The sequence below is a fragment of the Lithobates pipiens genome, unplaced genomic scaffold (genome assembly GCF_037356315.1).
Source record: "Lithobates pipiens isolate NorthernLeopardFrog02 unplaced genomic scaffold, aLitPip1_a1.2 Scaffold_19, whole genome shotgun sequence".
NCBI lineage: Eukaryota > Metazoa > Chordata > Amphibia > Anura > Ranidae > Lithobates > Lithobates pipiens.
In genome coordinates, this window is record NW_027507764.1 from 357,028,656 (window position 1) to 357,047,856 (window position 19,201).

Here is a 19,201-nt window from a genome sequence, read left to right on the forward strand (position 1 = left end):
ATCTTAGCAGGAGAAAACTACAACTTATAACAACTAATACTTTGGCAGGTAAAACAGTTCTCTTATACCAGTGATGGTGAACCTTGGCACCCCAGATGTTTTGGAACTACATTTCCCATGATGCCCAACTACACTGCAGAGTGCATGAGCATCATGGGAAATGTAGTTCCAAAACATCTGGGGTGCCAAGGTTCACCATCACTGCCTTATGCAGTATTCACCCCTCACATTTTTGTAAATATCTTTTCATGTGAGAACACTGAATAATGACACTTTGCTACAATATAAAGTAGTGAGTGTACAGCTTGTATAATGTGCAAATTTGCTGTCCCCTCAAAATAACTCAACACATAGCCAGTAATGTCTAAACTGCTGGCAATAATAGGGAGTACACCCTTAAGGCTGCTTTCACACTGGGGCGGTATTCAGGCGTTACAGTGCTAAAAATAGCGCCTGTGTAACGCCTGAAAAAAAACGGCCCCTTTAACTCCAGTGTGAAAGCCGGAGGGCTTTCACACTGGAGCGATGCGCTGGCAGGACGGTGAAAAAAGTCCTGCTAGCCGCATCTTTGCAGCGGTGAAGGAGCGGTGTATTCACCGCTCCTATACATTGAAATCAATGGGACACCGCGGCAATACCGCCGGCAAAGCACCGCTGCAGCAACGCTTTGCGGGCGGGTTTAACCCCTTTTCGGCCGCTAGCGGGGGTTAAAACCACCCCGCTAGCGCCCGCACATCGCCGCTAAAACGACGGTAAAGCGCCGCTAAAAATAGCGGCGCTTTACCGCCGACGCTGCTCCCGCCCCAGTGTGAAAGCAGCCTAAGTGAAAATATCCAAATTGGTCCCAATTGGCTTTTTTCTCTTCCTGGTGCCATGTGACTCATTAGTGTTACAAGGTCTCAGGTGTGAATGGGGAGCAGGTGTGTTAAATTTGGTGTTATTGCTCTCACTCTCTCATACTGGTCACTGGAAGTTCAACATGGCACCTCATGGCAAAGAACACTCTGAGGATCTGAAAAAAATAATTGTTACTCTACATAAAGATGGTCTAGGTTATAAGAAGGTTGCCAAGACCCAGAAACTGAGCTGCAGCACGGTGGCCAAGACCATACAGTGGCTTAACAGAATAGGTTCCACTCAGAACAGGCCTTGCCATGGTCGACCAAAGAAGTTGCTCAGCGTTATATCCAGAGATTTTCTTTGGGAAATAGACGTATGGGTGCTGGCAGCATTGCTGCAGAGGTTGAAGGGGTAGGGGTCAGCCTATCAGTGCTCAAACACCCGCAAACAGTTTGTTGAAGGCAAGCAGAGTAAGGATATGGATCATGTCCTGTGGTTTGACGAGACAAACTTATTTGGTTCAGATGGTGTCAAGCGTGTGTGTCAGGAGTACAAAGACAAGTGTGTCTTGCCTACAGTTAAGCATGGTAGTGGGAGTGTCATGGTCTGGGGCTGCATGAGTGCTGCCGGCACTGGGGAGCTACAGTTCATTGAGGGAACCATGAATGCAAACATGTACTGTGACATACTGAAGCTGAGCATGATCGCCTCCCTTCGGAGACTGGGCCACAGGGCAGTATTCCAACATGATAACCACCCCAAACACACCTCCAAGGCAAACAAGTGCCTTGCTAAAGAAGCTGAGGGTAAAGGTGATGGACTGGCCAAACGTATCTCCAGATCTAAACCCTATTAAGCATCTGTGGGGAATCCTCAAATGGGAGGTGGAGGAGTGTAAGGTCTTTAACATCCACCAGGTCCGTGATGTCGTCATAGAGGAGTGGAAGAGGACTCCAGTGGCAACCTGTGAAGCTCTGGTCAACTCCATGACCAAGAGTTAAGGCAGTGCTGTAAAATAATGGTGGCCACACAAAATATTGACACTTTGGGTCCACCAGTGTACCACCACCACATGTACACTGCTGCTGCTATATGGACTTTTAGGAGCAGTTGGACATTTTTTTCAACTGCTCTGGAACTCTCCTCTATGTTATCTTATCAGTACATGTACACAGGATCAATTACAGTAGTTTCTAGGCAGTTGAGTTAAGAGGCTTTTTTTGGAACACAAAAAAATGGGTTCAGAAGCTGAGTTTAGAGGCATTTCAAGCAGCAAATGCTTCTAAACGCAGCTTAGCACGGTAACTCGCGTTTATCCGCCCTTCGTTTATATATATATATATATATATATATATATATATATATATATATATATATATTGTTTAAATTGCTTCTCACGCTAAACGTGGCATGTAAACGTGGCAAAACTGATGTTTTAAATGTGGGTTACTATCTGTCAAGTTAAATCGTTCAAGAGAGGTTGTAAAAACGTCACGTGTATACTGGAGGAGCGAAGAAACACCTTAAGCAGTGGGCAATGGCAAATTGTTTACCTACCTATGACCATCAATTCAAAGTAGCATGTCTAATGCTACTTTTACCACTAATGTCAGGGGACACCACAATTGATACTGCCTTCATTTCTTTTCTATTGTTATTATTATTCATGCAATTTTAACAAATGCAAAAGTTGTTGTATAGCAGGGATATGCAATTAGCGGACTTCCAGCTGTTGCAGAACTACAAGTCCCATGAGGCATAGCAAGACTGACAGCCACAAGCATGAAACCCAGAGGCAGAGGCATGATGGGACTTATAGTTTTGCAACAGCTGGAGGTCCGCTAATTGCATATCCCTGTTGTAAACGGGCTTGTATCCTCCAATCCGATCCACTAAAAAAAGAAAAAACAGAAGGGGATCCGTCCCCTTCTGTCTGGGCGTATCGGAGAGTAGAGCGGGCTGTGTCCCTGTCTGCTCGGCATATGCCTGTCATCTGCCCGCTCTGCTCATTGGGGCCTGCGACCAGTTACCAGGTCGCTCTTCAAAAGGTTGGGCATCCCTGTTCTAACACTCCCTTATGCCCCGTACACACGAGCGGACTTTTCGACATCCAAACTCCGACGGACTGAGTCCGGCGGACTATCCGCTCGTGTGTGGGCTGCAACGGACTTTAGCTTCGCAAAAGTCTGACGGACTTTAGAAATGAAGCATGCTTCAAATTTTCCCGACGGAACTCCGCCGGACCCGGTCCCCTTCGAAAAATTCGCTCGTGTGTGTGCTACTCCGACGGACTAAAACCGACGCTAGGGCAGCTATTGGCTACTGTCTATGAACTTCCTACGTCGAATCCAGTCGTACGTCATCACGTTCGACTCCGTCGGAGTTTGGTGTGATGGTGTGTGGTCAAGTCCGTTCGGTCGAAAAGTCCGCCAGAACTCCGGCGGAACTCCGCTAGAACTCCGTCGGAAGTCTGTCAGACTTAATCCCTCTCGTGTGTACGGGGCATTAGTCTATCCAAAACTAAAACAAATGTTTAGCTTGGGTTGAGCTTGTAATAGATCTCCCTGTGGGCAGGTCCAATCCATCAGTCTTTGAGCATCTTCAGTTCTTAACACTGAATACCATTATCAGGCCAATTCTAATAAGCTAAAGGAGAATAATGAGCACCTTAGACAGTAGGAGGTACACTTTATTGCACACAGAAATGTTCTAACTTGCAAGCAGGTCCAATCATTCTTTCTCTCTCTCAGAAGACTGAAGGATCCAAAGTGCCTCGTGCATGTACCACAGTCAATATCAAGTACGTTTTTGGTGTTGAGCAAGGCCATATAAATACAGACAAAAGTCTCCTTGTCATTAGTTCTTGAAGACAATCTGGCATCAATTGCCAACCTATATGTGTTTCATAACTTTGTCAGAGATGAGGATAAAGTTCTAGCTTTAAGAAGAGATTTTTTTTTCTTCAGGGGTCTCATATACTTTTATCAAATGACCCCACAAACAGCTGTTTATTATCTCAATGTTTGAGTTTAAATACATACAGTATGTATTAGCAGAGCTCTTCCATAAGTATCCACTTTTTTTTTTAAGGTCCGTAGCAATCCTTACTCTTTAAATGCATCGTTAGCCAAAACATTTTTAGTTTTGGATAGCATGTGGAAGGGTTTGAACCTATATCAAGGTTTTATCTCTGTGTTCTTGCTTGAATATTCACCTTCTCAATTTGTACAGGCGTCCATCCATACCAGGACAATATATAAATGGGAAATGCAAAGTTTTATAGTAGACACCAAAATAGAAAAGAGAAGAAAAGAGATCTCCCACTTCCTATTAGGTCTTTGCATTCAGAAAGTGAAGGCAAAATATCTCCAATAACACAGACAGTAAAAAAAATCTGACAGTGGTGTTATGGTTGGCCTATAGATACACTTTAATTGATGTGTTTTTAACAATATTTTTTACCTCACTTTTTACAATATTGTTTTGCAGCCAAAATTCTTAAAGCGGCGCTCCACCCAAAAGGGGAAGTTCGACTTTAAGTACTCCTCCCCTTTCCCTTGACACATTTGTACCTGTTCCCACTAGGCGATCCGAGCGGAAGTTCTCCTCTCTCCCTTCCTCCCTGCAGGTTCCAGAAGGGTGCCGGACCTTACAGCGGGTGCAGCATGACTCGTGCATGCACAATGAAGCTGCAAGCTGTCACAGCCAGATGCTCACAGTTGAAATGCCGGTGTCGGGGAGAGAAGCGATGGTTTGGGTGACCACATCGCTGGATTCTGGAACAGGTGAGTGTGTGTTTATTAAAAGTCAGCAGCGACACAATTTGTCACTGCTGACTTTTAATAAACACAAAAAGTACTCGAGCTCCTCTTTAATATATCATATACATCTTGTGCCAGTTCTGGCTGCAGTCATGGCACCTCAGTCAAATTTTGGTGATTCTAAAACCACAGTTCAGAGTGAAGAACACTTCACTGATATCAGAACCTCGATTCCATCCCATAGATGACAGCATAACACCTTTCTTTCTCACGCCTGTTTTATTTTCAGGACAAATCTCCCAATGACATGTTACTACATCAGATTACCAACTTGAGCCTCTAGATCCCTTCTCCTAGGCTTCTATGAAATTGAAAAAAAAAAGAAGGATACTGCGATCTGATTTGGAAAAAAAAAAAACAGGATACTGCGATCTGAAGGATATTTTTTGTACTTTCACATTTTATTTTTATTTTTTAATGTTTTCAACGCATATATGGATTCTTTATTCTGGTGTGTAGACTTTCAATTTAATTATTATCTTAGTTTATTGGTACACCTTCTTACCCTTCTCAAGACACACTGCTGGGTCCAGACCCATACACATCCATTCTTACTAACTCTGATGCCTCCTGCCTCAATGTCCCCTCCCTGGCCAGTAAAAATAAGACAATCTGTCCGCATCCAGGCACAGATGTGCCATAGACTTCAATTGGACATATGCCTGAGCAATATTGGTTTGGCCCATTCAGATAAATGGGGTGTTAATGCGCAGGCAATAGATTTTTATAGGCTGTGCTGCAGACAGCACCAGATGAAACAAGTATGGATCTTTGGGGGTGGAAATCCAGTTGTGTGTGTTCAGAGGAGCTTGGGGCATTTTTGTTGCATAATGAACATGTATTTGAAATAAAATCAGAAACTTTTTTTTCCCAGTAAAGTTTGTAAAAGACAAATAAATCCATTTATCTGTTCTAAGGCATGCTCTTTGCGTTGGTGTATTGCTTTTCAAAGTCATGCTGCACTGTAATTATAAAAACAAACTTATATAAGATGGGACCAACTTTGAAGATGCTGATTATTACTTCAGATTTTTCCATTTTTGTTTTTACCAAATCCTAAAAGGTTAGGTCAATAAAGTATAAACCATATGTTCTTAAGAGGGAAGATAATTATTAAAAATCTCTTTACACGAGTGTGGCTACATGGCTGGTATTTTAATATACTGGCAAATAAAAAAAGTGAATTTATGTCAATGGTACTAATAGGATGTCAATGCAACAGTAGGTCTGTCATGGTTTCTAATAAAGTTGACAGTCATTTATGGCTAAATGGTAGAGACATTAAAGAGAACCCATGCTAAGCTTTTTAAAGACAAACACAATGAGAGTATATAGCAGGCATGCTAAGGTGCCTATACTTACCACAATCACTATAATCTCATATAAGCTTTAACATATTAGGCCCCATTCACACCTGAGCATAGCGTTTTCAGGCAGAAAATCGTGTGATTTTACAGCGTTTTTTACCGCGTTTTGCCGATTTTGTGCAGGGCAAAAAGTCACCAATGTAAAAAGAAGAAAAACGCCCAAATCTGCCCGATTCAAGCGACAAAAAAGGGTCCAGAACTTGTTTGAGCTTCAGGCGTTCGACTTCAGGCGACTTGGAGTGGAGATGTGAACCAACTCCATTGAGAATAATAGATTTTTTCCCCTTCAAGCTACAAAATGCTCAGATGTGAATGGGGCCTTAGTGCACTTACAAAATGTATTTCCATAATTTTTTTAACATCCCAATTTTTTTAAAAGCAATATAAATCTTCCTATCTGAACCTTGATTGAAGATGTTTATCCGGCAGCTTCATGGTGTCATTAGTTGGCCTGTAGTAGCGTAAATCTTCACATCCCGCTGTTACAATTTTAGTTTGTGTTCAATCATAAGGCATGCAGCATAGCACTGCACACATTAATGTATGACCTCTGTCTGTAGTCCAAGAACTGACACTTCCTGTTAAGAAACAACATATCTCACAATCCTTGTCTCTATCAGTCTAGTGCTCTAACGCTAATAATTAATCTCACAGAGCCAGAGCAATTTAACAGAGAGATCACTGCTTTATAACAACATTAGCAATCTCTCATTTGTGATGCAACAAATAGGAAATGGCAAGGCTTGCACTAGACGTTAGGTGACCCGGAACAAGAGGTTGCTTGTGCCTTTGATGAATAGGGACAGGCTAGTTGAAGAAAACCATGGACATAGGGGAATCAATAAGCCATTACACCACAAACTGCAGCTACAACATTTGGGCCCATTTTTACAAGGAAAGGCAAAGAAACACAGGGAATATAACTACACTAATAGATAAAACAACAAAAAACATTTAAAAGTATACATTGCCTTTAAACTAATATCTAGCTATCCGGCCATGAAGGTCCTGATTCATGCCTTTCTAATTCTGAGGTGATGAGTTCTTACTATCGTGTTCCTCTGTTGTCACGCTGTCACATGCAACCCTGATGGAGACAATGGGGGTCATTTACGAAAGGCAAATCCACTTTGCACTGCAAGTGCATTTGAAAGTGCACTTGGAAGTGCAGTTGCTCTAAACCTAAGGGGTAGATCTGAAATGAGTGGAAGCTCTGCTGATTTTATCATCCAATCATGTGCAAGCTAAAATGCTGTTTTTTATTTTCCTTAAATGTCCTCCTCGGATCTACAGTGACTACAGTGACTTTACTTCCAAGTGCACTTTCAGTGCAAAGTAGATTATCCTTTAGTAAATTACCCCACATTGGCATTGGCCATTGTTTCACTATCAGTATGTAGATCCAGAGCAATGATGTTCTAGAATGTCCATGTAGACAGGAGATACCAAAAGGATAAAAAAATATATAAAAACATAATTTTCTAAAAACTATTTAAAAATATAATTTATGAAAAAAGAAAAAAACATATGTATGCAATGCTTTTGCAAACTGTCTTCCAGTTATGATTTACATCTACTTTAGCAGTGCCTGAATGACAAAAATGTAGTAGCATCGAACCTTAGTATACCGCCTAAACACTATCACTGATTTTTTCATTAAAATACTTAGCATGGGTGTATTTTAAGCTTTTGGCTTGAATTTTACATACACAATAACAGTAATGCATATTATATACTGCAGGTGGACATTTTCTGATGGAAGTATACATCCTAAACAGCACACTACTTACAAGGAACTTCAAGTGAGATGTATGTGCATTGTGCTTTGTAGGTATAGCAGTCCATGTGTTTAGGACATACGCATCATTCATGCTGCAAACAAGAGTCAAGAAATTCTGAATACAGAAGACAAGGGATGATTGAGCAGTTTGGAATAGACTGACATTCGAATGTTCTAAGAGAAAAACGATCTTATTAAAAATGAACACATCTGCAGTGGTGAGCCATTTCTGAAACTCAAAGGCAAATAAAGTTATGCATTTGTGGCTAAATACCCCATGGTAAAATACATTCTCATAAATGTTCACAGCTTGTCTGTGATGGAAAGTTCAGTTCCTTTCCAACTACAGCAGTTATACAGAGATGCATAAGTTATAATACGAACTTGTACCATAGGCCTGGTACATGTACGCATGTCAATCAGCAGTTATTTACAAACGGTTCCAGATTTGGTCACCTATGGCTGCTAACAGTACAAAGACATACGACTCCGGCGCATAGCTTCACTTATTAGATAGGCAGGGCTTAACTCGGGCTCCTCTGTCATTATTACTATATTTTGCCATTCACCAGTCTGGTTTGATTTTTTTATAGTGTCTACTACACACAGAGCATACAGACAGTCATCAAAAGTAGCTGCCATTGTAAGCGGCCTGCCATCCCATGTTCTTCTGTCTTCCTGGTCTTCAAATGCTTGCCGCACAGCCTGTACCATTTTAATAGTCCCTCTCAGGTAAGGAGAAGGTATGTCGCTAAAGGCCTTTTCAGGCAAGAGGGAGTTGCTGACAGGTGTAGAATCTTTTAACAGTAATTCTCTCTCCAGTGAAGTGTTCCTTTGGCCGTAGAGGTCAGTCCCCAAGACCATTAGTCTACCAGCTGATCCACCAACTATAATGTCTTGTTTAAATTCCCCAGGGACATTAAAGTTTAGCGTAACTGTACAGCAAACACCACCTTCCAGAACCATCTGAAATGTACAAAAGTCATCACTCGTTATCTGGCGTATTCCTTTTATATGGTCTGTCTGCTTCACAAATGTTTTCAGAAGCCCATGGACCTTCACTGCTTTCTGACTGGTCAGGAACGTCAGCAGATCAATTATGTAGCTACCCACAGAATGCAGTCCACCTCCACCCATGAGGTCGTCACAGCTCCAATTATACTTCTTTCCTAAGAGGCTTCCGCTGTGAACCTGTACTTCACATACTTGAAGCTCCCCCACGTATCCCTCTTGAATTAGCTGTTTCATCTTTCCAAAGGCAGGCAGAAACCGTAACACATTTCCCATGATGCTCATCAACTTCGGATAATAATGGGCCGCCGACATCATCCGGAAAGCATCAAGAGGCGTTGCTGTTCTGTCACAAATGACGTTCTTTCCGATCCCTGCAGGACATAAACAAAAATAATTAGACTAATATATTGACATGTTGTTTCCAATGTACATAAACAGCGGATAGGTGTTTAATGAATGCAACTGGTATAAACAGCTACAAAATGTTTTGAAAGGAAAAAGCAACAGGTTCACCTTAATGCCTCCCACCCCAGTAGCACACTAACCTCCCATTGCTCCCTTGCTACTCTATTCAATAAGTAAAGCAAACCATCCATGTCAGACCTTAGATTGGGCTCACTGCCCCTGTGACTGGCACAGCCCAATCATCAAGCATTGGCATTGTCACAAGAGATGAATTTGTATATAACGTGAAGGAAAATTTCTACTTTCACATCATTTGTACAACAGACAAAACACAGAATTTGCTATTTATTTACGCTAAACCTGATTATTATTATTATTATTCAGGATTTATATAGCGCCAGCAATTTACGCAGCGCTTTACAATATAAAAGGGAGACAATACAGTTACAATACAATTAAATACAAGAGGATTAAGAGGACCCTGCTCAGAAGAGCTTACAATCTAAAAGGGTGGGGCAGGTGGTACAGAAGGTTATAATTGTTGGGAATGAGTTTATGGAAGTGGTAGGAGATTAGTTTGAGACGTGATAGGCTTCCCTGAATAGATGAGTTTTCAGGGATCGTCTGAAGGTAGCAAGAGTAGGGGATAGCCGGACCGGTGGAGGTAGCGAGTTCCAGAGGATTGGAGAGGCTCTGGAGAAATCCTGGAGACGAGTGTGGGAGGAGGAGACAAGAGAGCTTGAGAGTAGGAGGTCTTGAGAAGAACGGAGGGGACGGTTTGGGTGATATTTGGAGACAAGATTGGTGATGTAGCTCGGGGCAGAGTTGTGAATGGCTTTGTATGTGGTGGTTAGTATTTTGAATTTAATTCGCTGGGTGATTGGGAGCCAGTGTAGGGATTGGAGGAGAGGGTTGGCAGACACTGAGCGGTTGGTAAGGTGGATAAGTCTGGCAGCAGCATTCATGATAGACTGAAGAGGAGATAGCCTATGGAGAGGCAGGCCAATGAGAAGGGAGTTGCAATAGTCAAGGCGAGAGATAACAAGGGAGTGAATGAGGATCTTGGTAGTTTTAATTGTTAAAAAGGGGCGAATTTTAGAGATGTTACGGAGGTGAAATCTACAAACTTTTGACAACGATTGGACTTGGGGCTGAAATGACAAGTCAGAGTCTAGGGTTACACCTAGTACCCTGGCGTGAGGGGAGGGCCTGATGGTTGCATTGTTGATTTTGATGGAAAAGTCATGGAGGGGGGCATGTGCAGGGGGGATTATTAATAGCTCAGTTTTAGAGAGGTTTAGTTTAAGGAAATGGTGTGACATCCACGCTGATATGTCAGTTAGCAGGTTAGTAATGCGAGAGTAATGCTATATTTTAATTCTGTGCAAAAAATTCGCAGAATGTAGAATATTGTAGCCATACAAGTGCACTTGCACAGTGCAAATAAAAAGTATCACATACAGAACTCAACTGTGTTGTTCCAAAATGTAGAAAAATATATATTAAATTAAGGATGAGCCCAGAGTTGGGGTTTTCTGTCCCAGGTGAAAAATACAGTATCTGATGGTTTAATGCTGGACTCGGGAGCACACCTGCAAGGTAACCCCTGGGAGAGCGCTTCTCCTAGGGGGTTATCTGATGCGGGGAGGAGCCACTAGAGCTGCTGAGGGACCCCAGTATGAAGATGATCGGGGCCACTCTGTGCAAAACGAGCTGCACAGTGGAGGTAAGTGTGACATTTTAAAAAAAAAAAAAAAAAAAAACGAGCATGGGGCAGGGTCACCATGTGATGTAATCCAGAGGCCTCACCCTTATGACGTCACTGCCCGGGGCATGATGGGTGGTGATGTCATAAATGGTGGGGCTCCGGTGACCCCATGTCAATATAAGTAGTGGCACACCGTGCACCCAGCATTCGAGCGGGAGAGAGTGTCGAGTCAACATCGGAAGAAGAACAGAGGGAGAAGATAGGGCAAAAGAGAGTGAAGACAGCAGGAGACCCGGCAGAAGACAGCAGACAGAGGGAGAACTGGAGAGAGCAGAGAAGAGCCAGAGAGGGGGGAAGAACTGGAGAGGGCTAAAAGACATCAGCGGAGAAGACCGTGAGAAGGCAGAAGTCGGAAGAGACGCAGGAGCTGCCTTAATAAATTATTTTAACACCCTGTGTAATTTGTTTTATTTTTTACACTTTTTTCAGGTGAATGGGTAGGAGTACAATATGTACCCCATACTTATTCACATAGGGTGGGGGGCCGAGATCCAGGGGCCTCCTTGTTAAAGGTGGCTTCCAGATTTCGATAAGCTCCCTGCCGGCAGACCCCAACAACCAGCGGCCAGGGTTGTTGGAAAGAGGCCCTTGTCCCCATCAACATGTCGAGGGCATGCGGCTTGGTACCGTTCAGGAGGAGGAAGGGCACTCACTCGTCCCCACCCTTTCCTGACCTGCCGGGCTGTGTGCTCGGAGAAGGGTATGGATTTTGGCGGGACCCCAACGTTGTTTTTTTGGCATGGGGGTTCCCCTGAAAATCCATACCAGCCCGAAGGGCCTGGTATGCTCTTGGAGGGGGAACCCGTACTGTTTTTTTTTTTAAATTTGATGTGGAGTTCTCCTTCAAGATCCTTAGAGAAAAAGTCGCATTCCTAAGTCGGGTCAGTTAAGACGTCGATCAGACTTTAGTGATGATCAATGGGCTGAAGTAGGATCAAAGTTAGACCAAAGTAGTGCAGGGAGTATTTTCAAAGTCGGACCGACTTGTGTCAGACTAGCTAAGACAGCTTCTGTAGGGAAACATTGATTTTCACACGTCATGTGTCATGAGCTCCCAGTGTCGGAGCGTTTGTCGTACCAGTGTGAAACCGCCCTCAGGCAAGCTGACACCTGACTATGCCAGGCAGAGAGCCTGACCCAGAGTAAGCTGTAAACGCACAATAAACTACCCCATCAATTAAAATGCACAAACCAAAACAGGGTAGCAAAAATCTGTACATAGAAGGATAGAGGATAAGAAATAGGCAGGGGTGAAATTAGACTCAAAACACCGTGCTGTACCCCTGTACTACAAGATACAGACAGACATCAATTTTAATACGTTAACAATATATCCACCAGAGCTCCGATTTGGGAGAAGAATGTGTTTTCTACCTTAGAACAATTTTAAAAATACACAGGAAAGCAACGTAAAATTGTACATAGTTTAAATCTGCACGTCTGACAGAACATTAGTCAGTGGGGACACTATGTTATAAATATTCCGCTCTCGGAGGAACAACAATTCTACAAGAAGTAATAGAGTCATTAGAGACGCTTCAAGTCTTCTGACTCCTCTGCACGGCTTGTTGATGCACACTGCTGGAAACAGCGTAATAAATATTTTGCCACTTAAAGTAGATTTAGAAGAAGATAGAGATCTCGCATCTGATTAGATACCGTACACATACAGGAGATTTGCATCTACTTCCATTATAACACTGGCTGTCTGCAATAAATACATTCATTGTACCTTGTCTCTTGTTGGAAATCTAATAGTGATTTCCATTTACCAGGAACAGAAGCTATCATTTGGATTTTCGCCTGGATTACCAACTCCTGGTGAGATCTAATACTGTGGTAGAAAGTCCACAAAATTCATTATTGGTCACCAATGGTAATAATTTTGTATTCTAAACAATAACAACAGTAGACTCTGCCAATGTTTACAAGGCGTCAGATCTCCTGAATATTTTTTTTTTTATATATATATATTTTTTTAATTATTTTGTGGTTGTTTTTTTAATCAAGATCTCCTATTTTATTTTAATTTTTTTTTGTTTTTGGTGATCTCCATAATTCTTTTTTGTGGGTTTTGTGTGTCAAGTTACCACAACAAAATGTCACTTTGTTCACTGCCTCCTTCCTTCCGCTGTCCACCCTGAGTACGGCTGGCCATAGACCGATCAAAATCTGTCCAGTTCAGCAGGGGCCGGTTTGGTCAACTTCTGCCAAAATGACAACTTTTGTCAATCAACAACTGGAGCCCATCAGCTGCCGCCACAGCCAGTGTATTCTAAGCCCTTGTACACACGGTCGGACATTCCGACAACAAAATTTTGTTCAAAACTGGTGTTGCATACACACAGTCGGACAAAGTTGTCGGAAAATCCGATCGTTCGTGATGACGTTATTTCGTTACAACGGGACTACGTTCAGGCTAGTAGCCAAAAGCTTTGGTCTAGGAATTTGATCTGAGCATGCGTGCCACTTTGTCCGATCGGAATTTTCTATAAACGATCGGACAAGGTCCGATCGGATCATGTTGTCGGAAAATGTTATAGCCCAGCTCTAAAACTTTGTCCGTTGGATATTCAGACGGAAACAGTCCGATGTAGCCCACACACGGTCGGATTATCCGACAACGCGGTCCGATCGGACATTTTCCGTCGGAATGTCCAACCGGGTGTACAAGGGCTAACAGTGGTGGATCCCACTATTAGAAAACAATGTACCCGCAAGGGGATTCCTCCATCCACTGCTGGCTGAAATAATACCCGTCTATGGCCAGCTTATGATCGAGTACTCAGAGCAAGAGAAAGCTTATCAAGATGTAGGATGTCAACACCGCCAGTGTTCGGGCCTGGCAACTGTCCTCATAACTTCCCTGGAGGTATGATTATGTCGTATTTTTTAATCTCAAAGCGGTACAATTGTTTTGCAAAGCAATTTGGTGTTTTATATTGTAGGCCTGTAATTCTTAGTAAAAACACACTTAAATTTGTCCAAACAAGAGTTAAGTAGACATCCCGGGTATGATAAAGTTTGAAGCACGAAATCATAAGTTATAATAAAGAACTATAATTATAAAAAATAATATAATAAAAATAAAATGAATTTCCTCACAATTCACTATCGCGCAATTCTGCAAGTGTTCTAATTTACTATCGCTGTTTTCTAGCTGGTCTAAAATCACTTTTGACGTAAATGGACACTTTTTGGTTGCTATGGACAATCTCAAGTTTCCAGGCAGAAAGAACAGTATATATAATATAAAACTGCATGCAGGGCACTGGACAAAAGGGATGTGAAATGATTTGATACAGTAATGTAATCTGTAAGATTATAGTGTACTGTATGTGTTATGTTTTTTGAACTTTTTGAATTTTCCCCCCAAGCATCGCAACACTTGCAGGGAACGGAGCTCGGAACACAGAGCATCAGGCAGATGATCCGGTGGAGGACACAGCCGGGGAACATTGCAGGATCCTGGTGACAAGGTATGCATGCTGTACCAGGATTCTGCAATGCAATCCAATGTGTGGCTCGGGGAGTCGGGGTTACCGCTAATGGTACTGAAATTTAACCGCGAACCACACTCTGGGATACCGGCAGAAGGGTTAAAGTGGTTGTAAAGGTTTTTTTTTATAACATGTTATACTTGTTATACTTACCACCTCTGTGCAAGGGTTTTTAACAAGGGGTTTTAACAGAGTGGCCCATATCCTCCTTTTCTGGGGTCCCCCAGCAGCGCTCCTGGCTCCTCCTTCTAATGGTGTGCCCCCACGGAGAGCTGCTTTCCATGGAGGCACTCATGGGGGGGGGGGGGCGCTGCTGTGTCCATCGACACAAACAGCAGGACTCAGCCCGGCCCCCCGGCTCCTATGTCACTGAATTTGATTGACAATCTATCCAATGAGGACCCGAGACAGCGGCTGGAGCTGCTAGGCTCATTCTCGTCACTGGAATGATCGGGTTCAGGCAAGGAAAAGGGGGGCTCTGGGGGGCTGCTGCACCACAAAAGGTTTTTCACCTTTTGACACCATGCATAGAATGGTTGGTGTCATAGATGATCACATGTGCATCACCATGGCGGCATATTTAGGAGATAGGAAATACATATGCACTTTTATTTCAAATTACCAATATACTTTATTGAATGCTGCCTGATGAGATTAAAAAATACATTTAATTGATAGATTAACTTTTGTATTTACTAAAACTTGCAACCTGTACTTTTCACTTTCCATGTATGAAATTCAGTAATAATTTGCTGAATTATTCTGAAATTCCAACTTCACATCTTCAATGAACAGGCCTAAACGTAATGGGGTTGATTTACTAAAAGCAAAATAGGCTGTTCACATTGCAAGGTAATTTACCCCACAGTTTACTGAACGTGGTGACATTTCACTTGGCAAAGAATATCCAATCATGTGCACGGAAAATAAAAAATGCACATGATTGGATGATGCAAGACAGCAGAGACTCCCTTCATTTACCTAAGCTCTGGGGGAAATTCCCTAGCAAAGTGAAAAACCTATTTGCCTTTACAAATCAACTCTAATGTTATAGAACCCTATTCTTTAGGTTTGGACATTTCGATTTCTATTTATGTCTCATTTTAGAATGTGACTCCATATCAAACAGTTCTATTTTTACACAGATTAATGTAGATAATCTTAGCAACCAACTTCCCCCAGACCTCCGCAGCCGGCAAGTGTAAAAGCGGCTTCATTATCCATTACCCAGCTCTTAGCAGCAATGTATAAACACTTCAATTACACCCAGTCAGGCTTGTGAAAAACAGAAACAGGAAACATGCTGTGCCACCCCGCTGATGTTTTTTAATGTGTAGATTCCTTTATTGTAATTTATTGTTTTATCACAACAAAATAGCTTTTTAGTTATTATATAATATCGGAAACAGAGTAGGCGAAGCCAATCTGTCAAATGTTTAACATTTAAATCAAGCACTGGTTATTTACCACATGTTCCTTGGTTTAGCTTGCAGAACACTGCTTGAAAACATATGCCCCCTCCTTTACCCTCACCAATCCCTAAACGCAATACTCTTTTGTAACCAAAAGAAATACTCGCATTGTGGAGGGGTGGAGCCAGAGCTCTGACTTGGGGCAGAAAGTCACTATTTGCATAGTGTGAAGGGGAAGTCACTTTTTCATTTCATGGACTGCAGATTTCATTAGTAGAATGTGGCATTATTTTTATTTTTTTAAGTCCCATATACATATTACTAGAACTGACCAATAGATATGACCGTATATATCGGGGATATGCAATTAGCGGACATCCAGCTGTTGCAGAACTACAAGTCCCATGAGACATAGCAAGACTCTGACACCCACAAGCAAGACACCCAGAGGCAGAGGCATGATGGGACTTGTAGTTTTGCAACAGCTGGAGGTCCGCTAATTGCATATCCCTGATATATACCATTTCTTTTAATTGCAGTAGTAAGCGTAGCCACCTCCATTGTTTATAAACTGATACTGCAGTTACTCACAGTGGAAGTTCAGAGGAGAGGAAGCAACAGGAAACGTCTTATCAACTGTAATGCAAATTACAAGCAGCTATACTGGTCTTTTATTATCAGTACCCAAAGAATTTACATGCCCATTGTCTGACTTTAACAATACTGGATGACAAGCAGGTTTTCTAAAGTAGACAATTTGGCATCACTTCTGTTCGGGAAAAACTTACCGGCAGAGGCAGAAATTTCAGCCTAATTCGGGCTGATTTACCAAAAGGTGAGAATGTTTTTTAAATTGCGTGAATATTCACTTCAAATCATTCAGTCATATGCAGATGAAATAAGTAAACAGGACTTTCATTTTCACATGATTGAATAAGGCCCCTTTCACACTCCTGCGTCTTGAAATGCACGCAATCTTACCGCGATTTCAGGGAATGCCTGTGTAAACTTGAAGTCAATGGAGCTCAACTCGCATCAAAGCCGGACCAAAGTAGTACTACTTTGAAGTCCGTGCAACTTGAAGTCACACAAATATGAATGGTTGTCATTGGAAATCATGGGGTACAACTTGTCATGCAACTTTGCAGTCCCAAGTCGCAGGATAAGTCACACAAGTGTGAAAGGGGCCTAACTGAAATTACAATTTATTATGAGAAGATCTTCAACTCGTTTGGCCCGCTTGATCATGGCCTCAAAAGGGCTATAAATTGTACATTCTGTATTTGTCAGCCAACAGCCAATCTGTACAACGCAATGGCAGGTTGGTGAAGCCGCGGCTGTACAGATATACAGAACGGCCTAGTACATTACTAAACAAACAATTATTGATAATAAACCCAATTAGTGCATACTCGCAATAGCCAAAGGCTATACATGGTGCAAATGTATTTCCTGCAACCCGTGGCTGCAGGAAAGAAGTTTGCATGATTCCCCCATCAACACAGACAGTGCTGACAGGGAAATCCCTCTTGGTGAGAAATTGTCTTCTCCCGGGGGCAGAAGCCAGTTTTTTTATCGCTAGCGTCTACAGCAGCAATAATTGCAAGAGATCTGGCAGGCTGGTTGTACCCAAGTTAAACGATCGTTCTACTTGGTACATTCAGCATGCCCATTAACGGTCCAAATCTCGGACGGTTTCTGCTGAACAGGCCAAGATTCAAATCATGTATGGCTGGTCTAAGGCAGAAAGAGCAGTAAAAGGACAATCCAAATGGCAGGGCAGTTCTGTTAAAGATGACAATCACTCGACCCTAACATCACTCAGACTTGCTAGCTGATGCGTTTCAAGGGATGTGCCCACTTCTTCAGAGCAAATCTTTAGTTTGGTAATGCACTAGGCCTTTGCATCTTTTTGTTTTTTGCTTTTGATGATAGACTCCCGGGTCTGAAGGAGGAGATATTGGCATAGCTTACCAATTGCAGATGGCACTCGACATCTGAATGGTCAAAGGAAAGGGGAAAGAGGGGGTGCCAAGCCAATATTGTAGTACGTTTATTGTTTATTGCAAACTAATATACAGTTAAAAATACACTCCAAAACGTTAGTAGAAAACTGGTACGTCATTACTGTCAAGAAAGATTGCTAGTGGGAAGTCAAATCCAGGCTGGAGCTGCTAGGGTGACAGGTCTGTTGCAAGACTCCGTGCAGAGGTATCGGCAAATCGCTGGGAAGCCGCAACAAGGGTTTCAAGCTGTCAGAGGAGTTGTTAGATACCAACGATGCAGGAGACAAAGAAGGAACGCGTTTCGAGGGCCAGGTCCCGCCTCTTTCGTCAGCCAGGCTTCAAACTAGCGGCTCAAGCCTGGATTTGACTTCCCACTGGCGATCTCCCTTGGAGCTAATGACATGCCCATTTTTTTACTGATATTTGTGAGTGTATTTTTTCTGTTTATTAGCTTTCCATACAATAAATCTGCTACACTATTGGCGGCTTGGTGTCTCTCTGTCCCCTTTCCTTCTTTTATTGCAGTGTCTGGGTTCCCAGCCTGCTCCAGGAGGCACCTTTGCTTTTACAAGAAATGTCAGCTACATACCGTTATTTATTCTAAACCTATACCTCCGAGACTATTGTTTAAGGGTATTAATTGCACACAAATTTATCTCTTAATAGTAACTGGTTTATAAGAGTTTTTTACTTGTACAGGCTGACAGTTCATTGATCAGCTATGCTTTATTTTATACACAATCCTTTCCTCATATACTCTTCAATTTGCATACGCTTACCCACGGTTGGCAGCTAGTGAAGCGCTAAAGTATTTAGTTGTGTTTTGGTTTATTGACATCTGAATGGTCACCTATTATATTATCTTGGAATCTCAGAAAATCTCTAAAATCTATACATGTAAATCCCAATGTTTACATGCATACAGAACTTACGCACTACCGCGAAAGCAGAGGCCTATGTTCGGGCCAGTGCGCAAGTCCCCACACGCATGTAAACAATGTGATTTGTGTATATACTTCTCTTCTGCCTATGCTGTATGGCCCTCTTGATGTGAACAAGAGGCCAATGTAAATCAGCTTCAATTTTCTTCTGTGCTGGTCAGACTGACATGAAGAGAAAAAAAAATCCTGCACTAAAAAAGGTAATTATACAACCACTTACACTATAGAGATCCCTACAAATTTCCAGAACATAACCAAATGTTAAAGATATAGCCTTGACCAAAATTGAATAATGCTTTTGCTACAGGTGTAGGCCACTTAAGGCTCCTTTCACATGGGCTGTCTGA

At 42.3% G+C, this 19,201-nt stretch overlaps 1 protein-coding gene across 1 annotated transcript in view; it reads right to left on the reverse strand.

Annotated features, from left to right (window-relative positions):
* Nucleotides 1-5,034: 5,034 nt before the first annotated feature.
* GFOD1 (Gfo/Idh/MocA-like oxidoreductase domain containing 1) overlaps nt 5,035-19,201 on the reverse strand; it is a 126,503-nt gene continuing 112,336 nt past the window's right edge. The window contains exon 2 of the mRNA XM_077492215.1: nt 5,035-9,193. Within this exon, the coding sequence (XP_077348341.1) occupies nt 8,274-9,193 (920 nt within the window). The 3' untranslated portion in view covers nt 5,035-8,273. The remainder of the gene's footprint in view (nt 9,194-19,201) is intronic.